We start from the raw sequence: 10,340 nt of genomic DNA on the forward strand, positions 1-10,340 counted from the left end.
ATCGTGTTCTGAGAGACGGTTAGGTGAATGGGATTACCTTAGTGTCATACAGCAGAGAAGGAGTTGAGCTTGGCTATTGGGAGGTCGCTCACGTTGGAGCTGATGAAAGTTTCACTGATCACTCCCGCTGCAACCGCAAAGACATACAGACAAGCTCATGATGTTACTGATGCCAGATGGATCAAACGGTTATGTAGATGCACGGTGCTGGGAAGATGCTGTCTAACGGCATAGCATAATTGATTATTGGGAAATTTCGTATCATTGCATGCTTCTTGATTATTCAAGTATATAGTGCTCTATCTGAAACTTAATATCTCTTGACACTTGCAGTATGATGTCCCATGAAACGTTCACTTTCCATCTTGTCCGCGACTCTAGAATGTCTCCGCCTCCCGCAGGCTCACCATTCACGCTAGCTCCAGAGCGTAATATGAGGCGGAGTGTTACCAGTGTAGCAAACTGGACAGACTTTGTTAGCTAATTTTTGTGACAACGGAGCAAGACGAGCGCACCTGTGTTTGCAAGTCAATAGTGGATTCAACGCGAACTGGGATGATACACCGCGCAATGGCCAGCAAGCGCTCGTATTCAAATGCAGATGGAGCCAAACTTCTGCCGTTTATCTAAGCCACAATGTCATTAAAAATTTGCTCAGGCGTGAACGTGAACATGCGCCAATCGTACCTTGTCGCGACCACCTTTCTTTGCTCTGGATTTCCGTCGTTTGATCCCATCACCAATTCTTGAAAACAATCGCGCGTCAAATTTTTGCTTGGTGTAAGATGCAAGATACGCCGCGCACAGAAGGTATTTCGAAAATACTGGCATATCCTCACCGCCCGTGAGGTCCGTGTAGGAAGCTGCTGAGCCCTGGAGGTATGACACCAACGAATTTCGAACGATGTCTTCCGACGTTAATAAATGCTGATTTTGTTTGTACAATCGGTATGTTGCGTTTGTATAGCTCTTAACAGAGCCGTCGAGCACCGGTCCTACGTATATTAAGAATGCCTTGCGGGCTGCCGTCTGCAGCTGCCGTATGTCAGGCCCGAATAATGGGAAGAACGTGTCGACTAAAATCTGGCAAAAGTTGGTCCATAGCAGAGATAGATTCTCTTCATCCGGTATGGCGACGGCTTTCGTCGCCTCGGCACCGCTGACTGCAGCGTTGATGCATTTACGCAGAGTTGTCAATGGCTCGCGATGCAAGATTGCGATGCATTCGGATTTGCTGTATGCTGGGAAGTAGATGTGCGGAAATGGCGTCGTAAGGGTTCTGCGAGGATCGTTTGAGGATGAGCTTACGAGGATGAATGTGAGTAGATCCGAATTCAGCTATTCAGGTTAGTAGTAGCCCATGCGGACAACTGGAACAACAAATATAACTTACAAACTCGGATATTTTTGTAATGAACTGAAAAAAGGCGTCGCCTTGCTCACTAAGCTCATCAATACGATCCAGCACGATGAAATGTGGCTCACTATCAACCACGGTCGCAAGAGCGTCGTTTGCCTGCTCAACGAGCGCCGACGAATTCAAACACGAAATACTGTACTGAACCGCAGCTGAAGAGCTTCCTAGTGGATCTGCACGCGTGGACAGAGCACGAATTGCGACGGCTATCCGTTGTAGCAGCATGCGCAGCGACACACACTCGTCGACCTGGATCCAGCTGAATGAGGCCTGTGTCTTCTCAAGGAATTGGCGCAGGACGCGAGATTTGCCCGAGCATTTTTGCCCCGCTAGTTCAATGACTGGAGGATTACATATTGGGTCCTGTCAAATAGTGCAAGGTCAGTGGTTTGATCTGAACAGAGGGGGGTCCATGGTGAAGGGTGTACCGGCGTAAGTAGAGAGTTCAGCGACTCAAGTTGGTAGAATCGAGCAGGATTAGCAAGCGCCAACTCATCCAGTTGCCCGGCTGATAGATTCTCCATCGTGAAAACGTCACCGATCTATCTTCATATTATACCAGGAGTGCAGTGCAGGCTGTATTGAGGTCGCGTACAAAACATGGATCTTACATGCTGAGAGCTCAGGGGCATGCGCCGCGTCTAGCTTGCACCGCCACAGCGTCCGATGCACCGCCATCGCGAGAATTCGGAGTGTAGCAAACCAGTTAGTTCTCTTGACGAGCTCTTTTCAACAACCATTCCACAGCAGACAAAGTTCAACACAACCGCCCGAAGTGTAATACTTGCCAGCGGTTTGCTACGAGTACATCCATACACAGTATAACCGCGATGTCACTGATACCGCGACCATCCGCCGCACGCATGCGTGCCCTGCTCAAAGCCTCCTGCGACGTCTTCGGGACCGTATACAACCCGGACAACCTGCGGATGGGTAACAAGATATTGCGGAAGAAGCTGATTGGCCCTACTGTTGCCGCGTATTACCCGTCTCAATCGCCGGTGAAGCTCAAGGATCTCCGCAGCGCCTTCCCGATGTTTGAGTTCCCCAATACCGAGGAGGAGACCTTCAGAATGTCGATGGCTGATATGTATGTTGTTTATTTCCGCGTTTAAGGAAAATTGACAGGTCGTCTTACTAACTGATATTCTTTAGTCGCCGACGTCGCGGAAAGGGCCCGCCAAAAAAGAAAGAACAGAGTAAGTCTCTCTCGACACCTTCCGAGCATGTAGTGCAGAACGCTAACCATGGGTCACTCACAGACGCTAAAGATAAGAAGAGACGGAAGTAAACATTGAGTGGTTTACATCTACACACTTCTTCGATTGCTGTTATTGGACAGGGACAACTTTGATTTTTTGTACAGACACAAGACTCCTGCAATCTGTAAATGAAATTTGTAATATATGACGTGCAGTAAACTTAATTGAAATGATAGTATTCGAAGAGTGATTATAGCCATGATTCTCACAAAGTCGCCAGTAATTGAGGCTATATAATAGAGCAAACAATATCGGCAAAGTATATATTCTGAAAGTCCACAAACGCAGTATTCTGGAAGTCCCAAGACGCGCAGTGACAAATATCAACGAAGCAAAAATTGGCTAAAAGAAATAAGGAAAAGAGTGACATATAACTACGGCTGTATTCGGTTTCAAGGTCAATCTGGGTGGTCTGCATGTATAATAGAGAAGTCGTCATCTCTTCCTGGGATGGGTGTGCGTCCACGCGATCTGCCGAAAATGAATTATCAGCAGTCAAACCAGGATAACGGCGACATGCGACATACAAGGAATGCAGCGCAAATATGTATCTGAGAATACAAATATTAATCAACCGACCCAACTGAATAAATACCGGCGACTCTGAAACGCCAGTCATGTCTGCGACCGAAAACAGAACACCGAAATACTGACATACCAGTTACACACACCCTCCGATAACACATAACAGCACGTTCAGCCAAATTGACGAGATCCTTGAGTAAAACACCGCAGCATACAAATATACCATAATCCCTTATACCCTGTCGCAGTTTCCAAATGTGTTTTCCCCGGAGTACGTGATGTACAGAAATCCGTCCTCGTCCTTGTGCTCTTCGTAGATTGAACTCATCAAAGCGGCGGTCGGGGGAAGGATCTCATCGACGTAGATGAAAATCGCCTTCTCGGCCTCGAGTCTAATCCGCTTGCGGATCACGTACACAAACTGACCCACCGTGAGATCGGCCGGAACCAGGTATTTCTTCTTATCGATTGTGGCGATATCGCTCTTCTCGACCTTCTCACAGATGACCTATATATGGCTATTTGTTAGACACGCGTGCCGATCTCACACCACAGCATCACACGTACAGGAATACGATCGGAATATTTTTGTCTAATGCGCTCGGCTTCGGCCTTCCGCTTCTCTAAACAACAATATGTTAGATACGCCGACGAGAAAAGAGAGATGCAAACAGTGGCTTGCGCGACTGATACGGTGGCGGCCGCGCCAGATCGCTGCGATCGCTGAGTCGACCAGCACCATAGCATCAGACAGAACACGTACCAAAAGGATGCTCGTCTTTGAATTTGGAACGCATTGCGGCTATGAACGACGAACGAGAATGTGTATCACAAGAAGTTGGGGGCAGTAGTGAACTGCAGGAAATGTACGGAAGTTGTGACGGCCGGTGGGGAGGTGCGGAGGAGCGCGGACGCAGCGGTACTGATAGCCGTAGGGCGGGGGTTACGTACTACGACGTCAGCATATGCGCGTATGTTTTCGCACTTGTGCCACTTCGTCCGCATTGGGTAGGCTCGAAGGCTCTAGCAACGCAGTCTGCGCTGGCTCGGAATTACTAATAAATGTTGACCTCGTCTCAGGGCGTTCAAGCTGCTGTTACCAGATGACAGGCTCTTCCGCAGCTGCGACCTTAGATTTGGGCTACGTGAACATGTATTGTACTTGTACGCGTTTGAACCTGCTGAGCTCGAGGACCGTTCGATCAGGTCCGCACAAGCTCGCACAGAAGAATGCGGCGCAGCTACCGCAATCATCGTCTGCGCTGAAGTTCATGAGGTCTGCGGCGGTCAACTGGAGACCCGCTGACTCCACAGCTTCTAGCCACAGCCTTCACTATATGAAGAGTTTGTATAGAGTCCGGACAGAGGTAGCCCGTCGCCAGCCTGTCTTTCCAATCAGCACTCTCCTGCTTGGCCGAGGCACGGGGAACTGGCGGTCGTGGCGCAGACGCTGCAAAGGTGATTTGGGGGTTCCTGGTTCGTGCGGCTCAGCCAGCATCACGCAACTCGTCGTCGAGCATCTCGAGGGTGGCCCGGCAGGACGACAGGCCACTCCACTCGCAGTAGGTGGCTCGCCATTGTCCCCTGCTATTTTTAACATATAAACGGAGAGAGCTCTCTTGTGACAATATTCATGATGGCACGACTACCATTATCCCGCAGTTCTGTTCGACTCCTAGGAAATCGCTTCACAGGTATGAGTTTACGGCGTTGATACCGCGACCTGGCTGACCGAGTGCTCCAAGGCATACTATCTCGCGCTCAGCCGAAATCGCCGAGCTATTCTACATCGTCTACGAGCCCATCCAAATTATTTTCTACATTCATGGCATTCGCTGTCGGTGCTGCAACAGCAGCAACTGCGACCTATGTCTACAGCGTATGTTCCGCAATCAACGCGAATGCGGAGATCTGCACTGACATAGTAGATAGAACTCGGATGTGTACCCCAAGACTAAAGACTCTGTTGACGCAACTTCGGATGTGATGCCAGCGGGTTTACTGGACGAAATCCCATTGACCAAACTCGGAAGCGCATATGAGGTCGTTCCGGGGCTGAAGGAGGACATGCCGATGCGGGAAAAGATGGAGATCCTACTGAAGTTCTACCAGAAGCAAATCGTTGCGGCAGTTGAGAACGCAGACTCTTCGGGCCAGAAGTTTATTGTTGACGAGTGGTCGAGGGGCGAGAACATGGGCGGCGGCATCACGCGAGTGTTCCAGGACGGAAAGGTGTTTGAGAAGGGCGGGGTGAACTTCTCCGCGATTCACGGCGAGTTACCGGCTGCTGCTGTTGAGCGGATGCGTGCGAATCATAAGGAACTCAAGGTACCTAAGAGCGGCAAGCTTCCGTTCTACGCCTGCGGTTTGAGCCTGGTTATCCACCCGCGGCATTATCTTGCACCGTCCGTACATCTGAACTACAGGTACTTCGAGACTTTGAACGAGGACGGCACGACGCAGGCGTGGTGGTTCGGCGGCGGCCAGGACCTGAGCCCAATGTACTATGATGAGCACGACGCTATCCATTTTCACAAGCTGCTGAAGGATTTCTGCGACTACCATGATCCTGCTTACTACCCTAAGTTCAAGAAGTGGGCGGATGATTACTTTTTCATCAAGTTCCGAGGCGAAGCGCGCGGTATTGGCGGCATTTTCTTCGACGATCTGAACGACAAAGATCCCGACCTCATCTTCAAATTCGCAGCTGACGGCTTGTCGCGCTTCCTGCCATCGTATCTTCCTGCTGTGCGACGTGCGTATGAGCCATCGACCCAACCTCGTCCGACTCCGGAGGAAGGATGGCACTGGCAGGGCCTCCGACGCGGCAGATATGCAGAATTCAATCTCGCAGTCGACAGAGGTACCCAGTTTGGTCTGCAGACGCCGGGATCGAGAGTGGAGTCGATTCTGATGACTCTGCCATTGCACTGCTCGTGGGAGTACAACTACCACCCTGTGCCTGGGTCGCTGGAGGCGAAGACCGTGGAGGTATTGAAGAACCCGCGAGAATATGTCTAGGGATTTAGACGTTGTACAACAGTAGACATTAGTCGGCATTTGGAAAGAGACTTGGTCAATAATCAATCAGTTTGCATGTATGAAGAAGCGCCCGAGGGATGTGGCGGCGCTGTTGGCCGCGAGGTCGAGTCTGCAAACCTTAAATTGGGACGAGACTAGCAGACGAGCGAAGGCACTAGAGACCATGATCGTCGACTCCTTCGACGTACTACGACACAGCACATAAATGGAAGCACCGAGCATACTGGACGAGAAGGCGAAGGAGATATATGGCTCGTCGCTGCCGATATATGTGCTGTTTGGCAGTATACTGTTCATTGTGCTTTACTTTCTGTACGAAGGTCTGTTCAGGAAGACACATGGCGTGGCTGCAGGTGGCCCGACGTTCATAATTGCCGGACCGTCAGGAGCAGGCAAGACGTCGCTATACACGCTGGTATGTGCTGTGTTGTTGTGGTGTTCAAGGCACAATGCGCTGACGTGTGGGGTAGCTACGATATGGCAAGAAGACGACGACGGTGCCGTCGACGGAACCGAACGTGACAACGCGATTCAAGCTGCCGAGCATGGCTGAAACCACGAAGCCATTCGTGCTGATCGATACGCCAGGGCACCAGAAGCTGCGGCATGGCATGTTTGACGCGCTACGGGTTGCGCAGGCGGCGCGGACGATACAGGGCGTTGTGTTTGTTGTGGATGCGTCCGCCATGACGAACGGCGACAGCTTCCGCCAGGCGGCGGAGTACCTCTACGACGTGCTGCTGGTGACGAATGGCGTTCGCGGGGGTACCGACGTGCTGATCGCAGCGAACAAGAGCGAGCTGTTTACCGCCGTGCCCGCGAAGAGGCTCCGGAGTCTGTTTGAGACGGAACTGAACACCATCCGCGAGATGCGGGCACGCAGCTTGGGGCAGACGGCCCTGCAGAGCGAGAAGGCGGATGAGGCGCCAGTGCCAGACAACTACCGGTGGTTGGGCAAGCCGGGGGAGACGGGCCCGTTGCGGCTGGTGGACCTGGAGACAGAGGTGACCGTGCTGGACGGGAGCGTGGAGACGGGCAAAGTGGACGGGTGGGTGTCGTGGATGGAGGAGCGCGCCGCGAACCCATGAGCGACGCGCTGTGCACGGTTATAAGTAATGCAGCATCCTGATGACTTGCGCTCCACGGCTGTTTGCCGTGCTGCAAACTACAGAAATATTGGGGCTCCCGCGTGTGTCTGTTGCCCCGCGTCTGCGCACGACGCCGTCCCGCAGCCTGCGTCCCGGCCGCAGCACTGAGCACGGCCCGCGCGCCCGCGTAGCGCTGGGCACGCTGCTGCGCTGCCCACGCGCAGATGCTGGCACGGCTGCAGCGCTCCCCGCCCCTGTTCTGCAGTTAAGAGCAGCGCGCTGCCCCGCTCCTCTGCCCCCCGTCGACGCCCCAACTGCTGCCGGATCGAAGGTTGCTGTCCAAGCCGCGAATCAGAGCACGAAAGTATTCGTCCGAGTGCACGCGTGCGCTCGATCTCCGACGGTGTCTGGCCGCGTCTGTCTCCGCGTGCGGTCCAAAGTCCCAACCAGCTGCCCCGCACAACACCTGTGCCCGTGTTCCTAACCTGCGCCGATTACTGAACGCTCCTCCATCTCTTCATCGCCATCTTCCCCCTCTCCACAGCACCCACACCGCCGTCGCCTCCGCACGATTCGCAGTCATGGCCACCATCGAAAAGAAGCCCGTCAAATGGTCCAACATCCTCCTTGGTGCGGGCCTCAACCTCTTCGAGTAGGTCGTCACATCGGCGCCGGGCGCGCTGCTCGCGACTCTCTGTTCATGCCTAACTCGGTCTCGTCCACAGGGTCACCACGCTCGGCCAGCCCCTCGAGGTCACCAAGGTCAGTCTCGCGTCGCTGCTTGCTTCCGATCCGGCACAATTGCTAACTGTCGTTGCTCGCCAGACCACCATGGCCGCTAACCGAGGCGACAATATCCCCCGTGCTATCGCGCGTATTTGGTCGCGCGGCGGTGTTTTTGGATTCTATCAAGGGCTCATTCCGTGGGTATGTCTTCCCTTCCCATGATCTGCGTCTGCGCGTCTGCTTTGCCTTTGCTGCTGCTATGCTGCTGCTGCAAGCCCGTCGGTGCTGCCGCCGAGCTTCTCGCTTCCCCGGCCCGCCGCCAGCCCCGCTCTCCCACGCCTCTTCTCTTGGATTGGCCCGCCGCAGCGCACCAGCTGCCGCCGAGGCGGTGGGCGGGACCCTCAGCGGCGCATCGGCCGGCGCCGTGTCCGGCGGATAGGCGTCAGTCACGTGCGTCTGCGTTCTATGCAGCGACCCGCCGGTCCGGCTCCGGGGCCGTCACACGCTCCCGAGACAGGCTTCCCCGGACTTTGGATTCCCGGCGCGTTGATTCGCTGGACGGGCCTCGGTGGCCGCGCGAGCGGCTTGCTCTGCGCTTGTCCCAGCTGGGGCTGACCCCAACCCGCAGCGGTGTCCCCGCTTCATCACGCACGCGAACAATGCAGCGCGCGGTTTGGCAGCAGCGCACTTCTTCGTGCTTGGAGAGATGCTGACATCGGTTCTATAGGCATGGATTGAGGGCTCGACAAAGGGCGCCGTTCTGCTGTTCGTCTCCACCGAGGTCGAGTACCGCGCACAGGTCTTCGGTGCCGGCCCGTTCGTGGCCGGTATGACCGGCGGTTTCTTCGGTGAGTTCCACACGTACAATTGGTCTGCGTAGTTAGTGCTCACGACTATCACCAGGCGGTCTCGCTCAGGCTTATCTCACCGTCGGCTTCTGTACTTGCATGAAGACTGTCGAAATCACTCGTCATAAGCAGGCTGCAGATGGCGTCGTCCCTCCGTCCACATTCACCGTTTTCAAAGACATCTACCGCCGCGAGGGTATCCGAGGTATCAACAAGGGCGTCAATGCTGTCGCTATCCGTCAGTGCACCAACTGGGCCTCTCGATTCGGTCTCTCGCGTCTGAGCGAGGAGGCCATCCGCAAGGTGATGGGCAAGAAGGATGACGCTCCCCTGAACGCGTTCGAGAAGATTACCGCGTCCGTCTTTGGCGGTGGTCTCTCCGCCTGGAACCAGCCTATCGAGGTCGTCCGAATTGAGATGCAGAGTCACACCGTTGACCCCAACCGGCCCAAGAAGCTGACTGTCGCGACTGCAATGAAGTATATTTACTCTCACAACGGCATCAAGGGCTTGTATCGTGGCGTCACACCCCGGATAGCACTTGGTGTTTGGCAGACCGTGTGCATGGTCGGTCTCGGTGACATCGCGAAGGAGTTTGTCGCCAGCCTCACCGGTGAGAAGCCCACCGGCGGCCATTAAGCACACATTGCGGCAATGCTGCTGTGATGTCCCAAAAAGTACAAGAGTTTGATTCTGACATTGTTACATATCACTCATTGTTGCTCCTTCCGTCTGCATCTTGTTCGTTCTTGTTTAATTTTGTACACCTTCGCGTGTGGATGATTTATAGAGAATGTTTTGTTGTTTCATGTTGTTGAATAAATACGCTGCATTGTTCTCTGAGTAGCCTAGTGTCCATATCCTCGAGATATCATTTGTCTCCAGAGACTGGATGAGGGTCCTGCAGGACTACGGGAGCGTGCCTGTGAGACCGGCCGGTTAGCAGGCTGCCAACTGGAAATCGAGGAGACATCTTATGTGTCATCCTGCAGTCCATGGTCGCGGTGCCTGAGAGTCGCTTGAGCGGCCGGTGGCAGTAGAAGCGCGACGAGGGGGAGTAAAAGGGCGGCGAAGCGTCAACACCCGTCAACATCCACTCGCCCGCGGCTGGGCAGACTCGCCGGCCTGTGTGCGCAAGTTTGCGCCTGCCTCTTCAACGCGTCTTAATATCTAGCAACCTTTTGCATTTACGACAAATGCAGATATCTCAAGCTACTCGTGAAAAATGTCCTCCAGTAGCGTGGATATTTCTACTTGACCAGGGCTCTGGTTGTAGTGTCGTCGTGCAAGAACGGTGTCGGCCTTCCCAGATGTAGGTTCGTACGTACTTACGTCATCCAGTTGAAGTCCCAACCTCCGAAGATTGTCCCTCATCAGCGAGCGGTACTGGCAAAGTTCCCACCGATCACCTAACCGTCTCTCAGAACACGAC

The 10,340-nt window shown here is 53.8% G+C and overlaps 6 protein-coding genes across 6 annotated transcripts; 4 read left to right on the forward strand and 2 right to left on the reverse strand.

Annotated features, from left to right (window-relative positions):
• Nucleotides 1-279: 279 nt before the first annotated feature.
• On the reverse strand, nt 280-2,211 carry V1518DRAFT_399032 (origin recognition complex subunit 5 C-terminus-domain-containing protein; the record flags this gene model as incomplete). The annotated part of the gene is made up of 5 exons (XM_066901839.1): nt 1,846-2,211; nt 1,394-1,780; nt 688-1,338; nt 516-626; nt 280-480 (listed from the first exon to the last, which is right to left on the reverse strand). The coding sequence occupies exons 1-5, from the start codon at nt 1,939-1,941 to the stop codon at nt 280-282; spliced, it is 1,446 nt and encodes a 481-aa protein (XP_066756778.1). The 5' UTR covers nt 1,942-2,211.
• Nucleotides 2,044-2,922, forward strand: V1518DRAFT_424134 (mitochondrial 37S ribosomal protein mS33). The gene is made up of 2 exons (XM_066905848.1): nt 2,044-2,616; nt 2,680-2,922. Exon 1 carries the CDS (start codon nt 2,248-2,250, stop codon nt 2,530-2,532), a length of 285 nt encoding a protein of 94 aa, XP_066756779.1. The 5' UTR covers nt 2,044-2,247; the 3' UTR covers nt 2,533-2,616; nt 2,680-2,922.
• Nucleotides 2,923-3,305: 383 nt separating this feature from the next.
• On the reverse strand, nt 3,306-4,052 carry V1518DRAFT_187778 (autophagy protein Atg8 ubiquitin like-domain-containing protein). Its single transcript, XM_066900858.1, has 2 exons — nt 3,772-4,052; nt 3,306-3,712 (listed from the first exon to the last, which is right to left on the reverse strand). The coding sequence occupies exons 1-2, from the start codon at nt 3,949-3,951 to the stop codon at nt 3,437-3,439; spliced, it is 456 nt and encodes a 151-aa protein (XP_066756780.1). The 5' UTR covers nt 3,952-4,052; the 3' UTR covers nt 3,306-3,436.
• A 947-nt stretch (nt 4,053-4,999) lies between these two features.
• On the forward strand, nt 5,000-6,338 carry V1518DRAFT_187984 (Coproporphyrinogen III oxidase). The gene has a single exon (XM_066900859.1). The coding sequence runs from the start codon at nt 5,191-5,193 to the stop codon at nt 6,223-6,225; it is 1,035 nt and encodes a 344-aa protein (XP_066756781.1). The 5' UTR covers nt 5,000-5,190; the 3' UTR covers nt 6,226-6,338.
• A 300-nt stretch (nt 6,339-6,638) lies between these two features.
• V1518DRAFT_424143 (signal recognition particle receptor beta subunit-domain-containing protein) lies at nt 6,639-7,512 on the forward strand. Its single transcript, XM_066905849.1, has one exon. The coding sequence runs from the start codon at nt 6,792-6,794 to the stop codon at nt 7,332-7,334; it is 543 nt and encodes a 180-aa protein (XP_066756782.1). The 5' UTR covers nt 6,639-6,791; the 3' UTR covers nt 7,335-7,512.
• Nucleotides 7,513-7,582: 70 nt separating this feature from the next.
• Nucleotides 7,583-9,755, forward strand: V1518DRAFT_424146 (mitochondrial carrier domain-containing protein). Its single transcript, XM_066905850.1, has 5 exons — nt 7,583-7,986; nt 8,060-8,096; nt 8,160-8,261; nt 8,788-8,908; nt 8,964-9,755. The coding sequence occupies exons 1-5, from the start codon at nt 7,916-7,918 to the stop codon at nt 9,545-9,547; spliced, it is 915 nt and encodes a 304-aa protein (XP_066756783.1). The 5' UTR covers nt 7,583-7,915; the 3' UTR covers nt 9,548-9,755.
• The last annotated feature ends 585 nt before the right edge of the window (nt 9,756-10,340 follow it).

This window comes from Limtongia smithiae (genome assembly GCF_038497785.1).
Source record: "Limtongia smithiae strain NRRL Y-17922 unplaced genomic scaffold V1518scaffold_24, whole genome shotgun sequence".
Lineage (NCBI taxonomy): Eukaryota > Fungi > Ascomycota > Lipomycetes > Lipomycetales > Lipomycetaceae > Limtongia > Limtongia smithiae.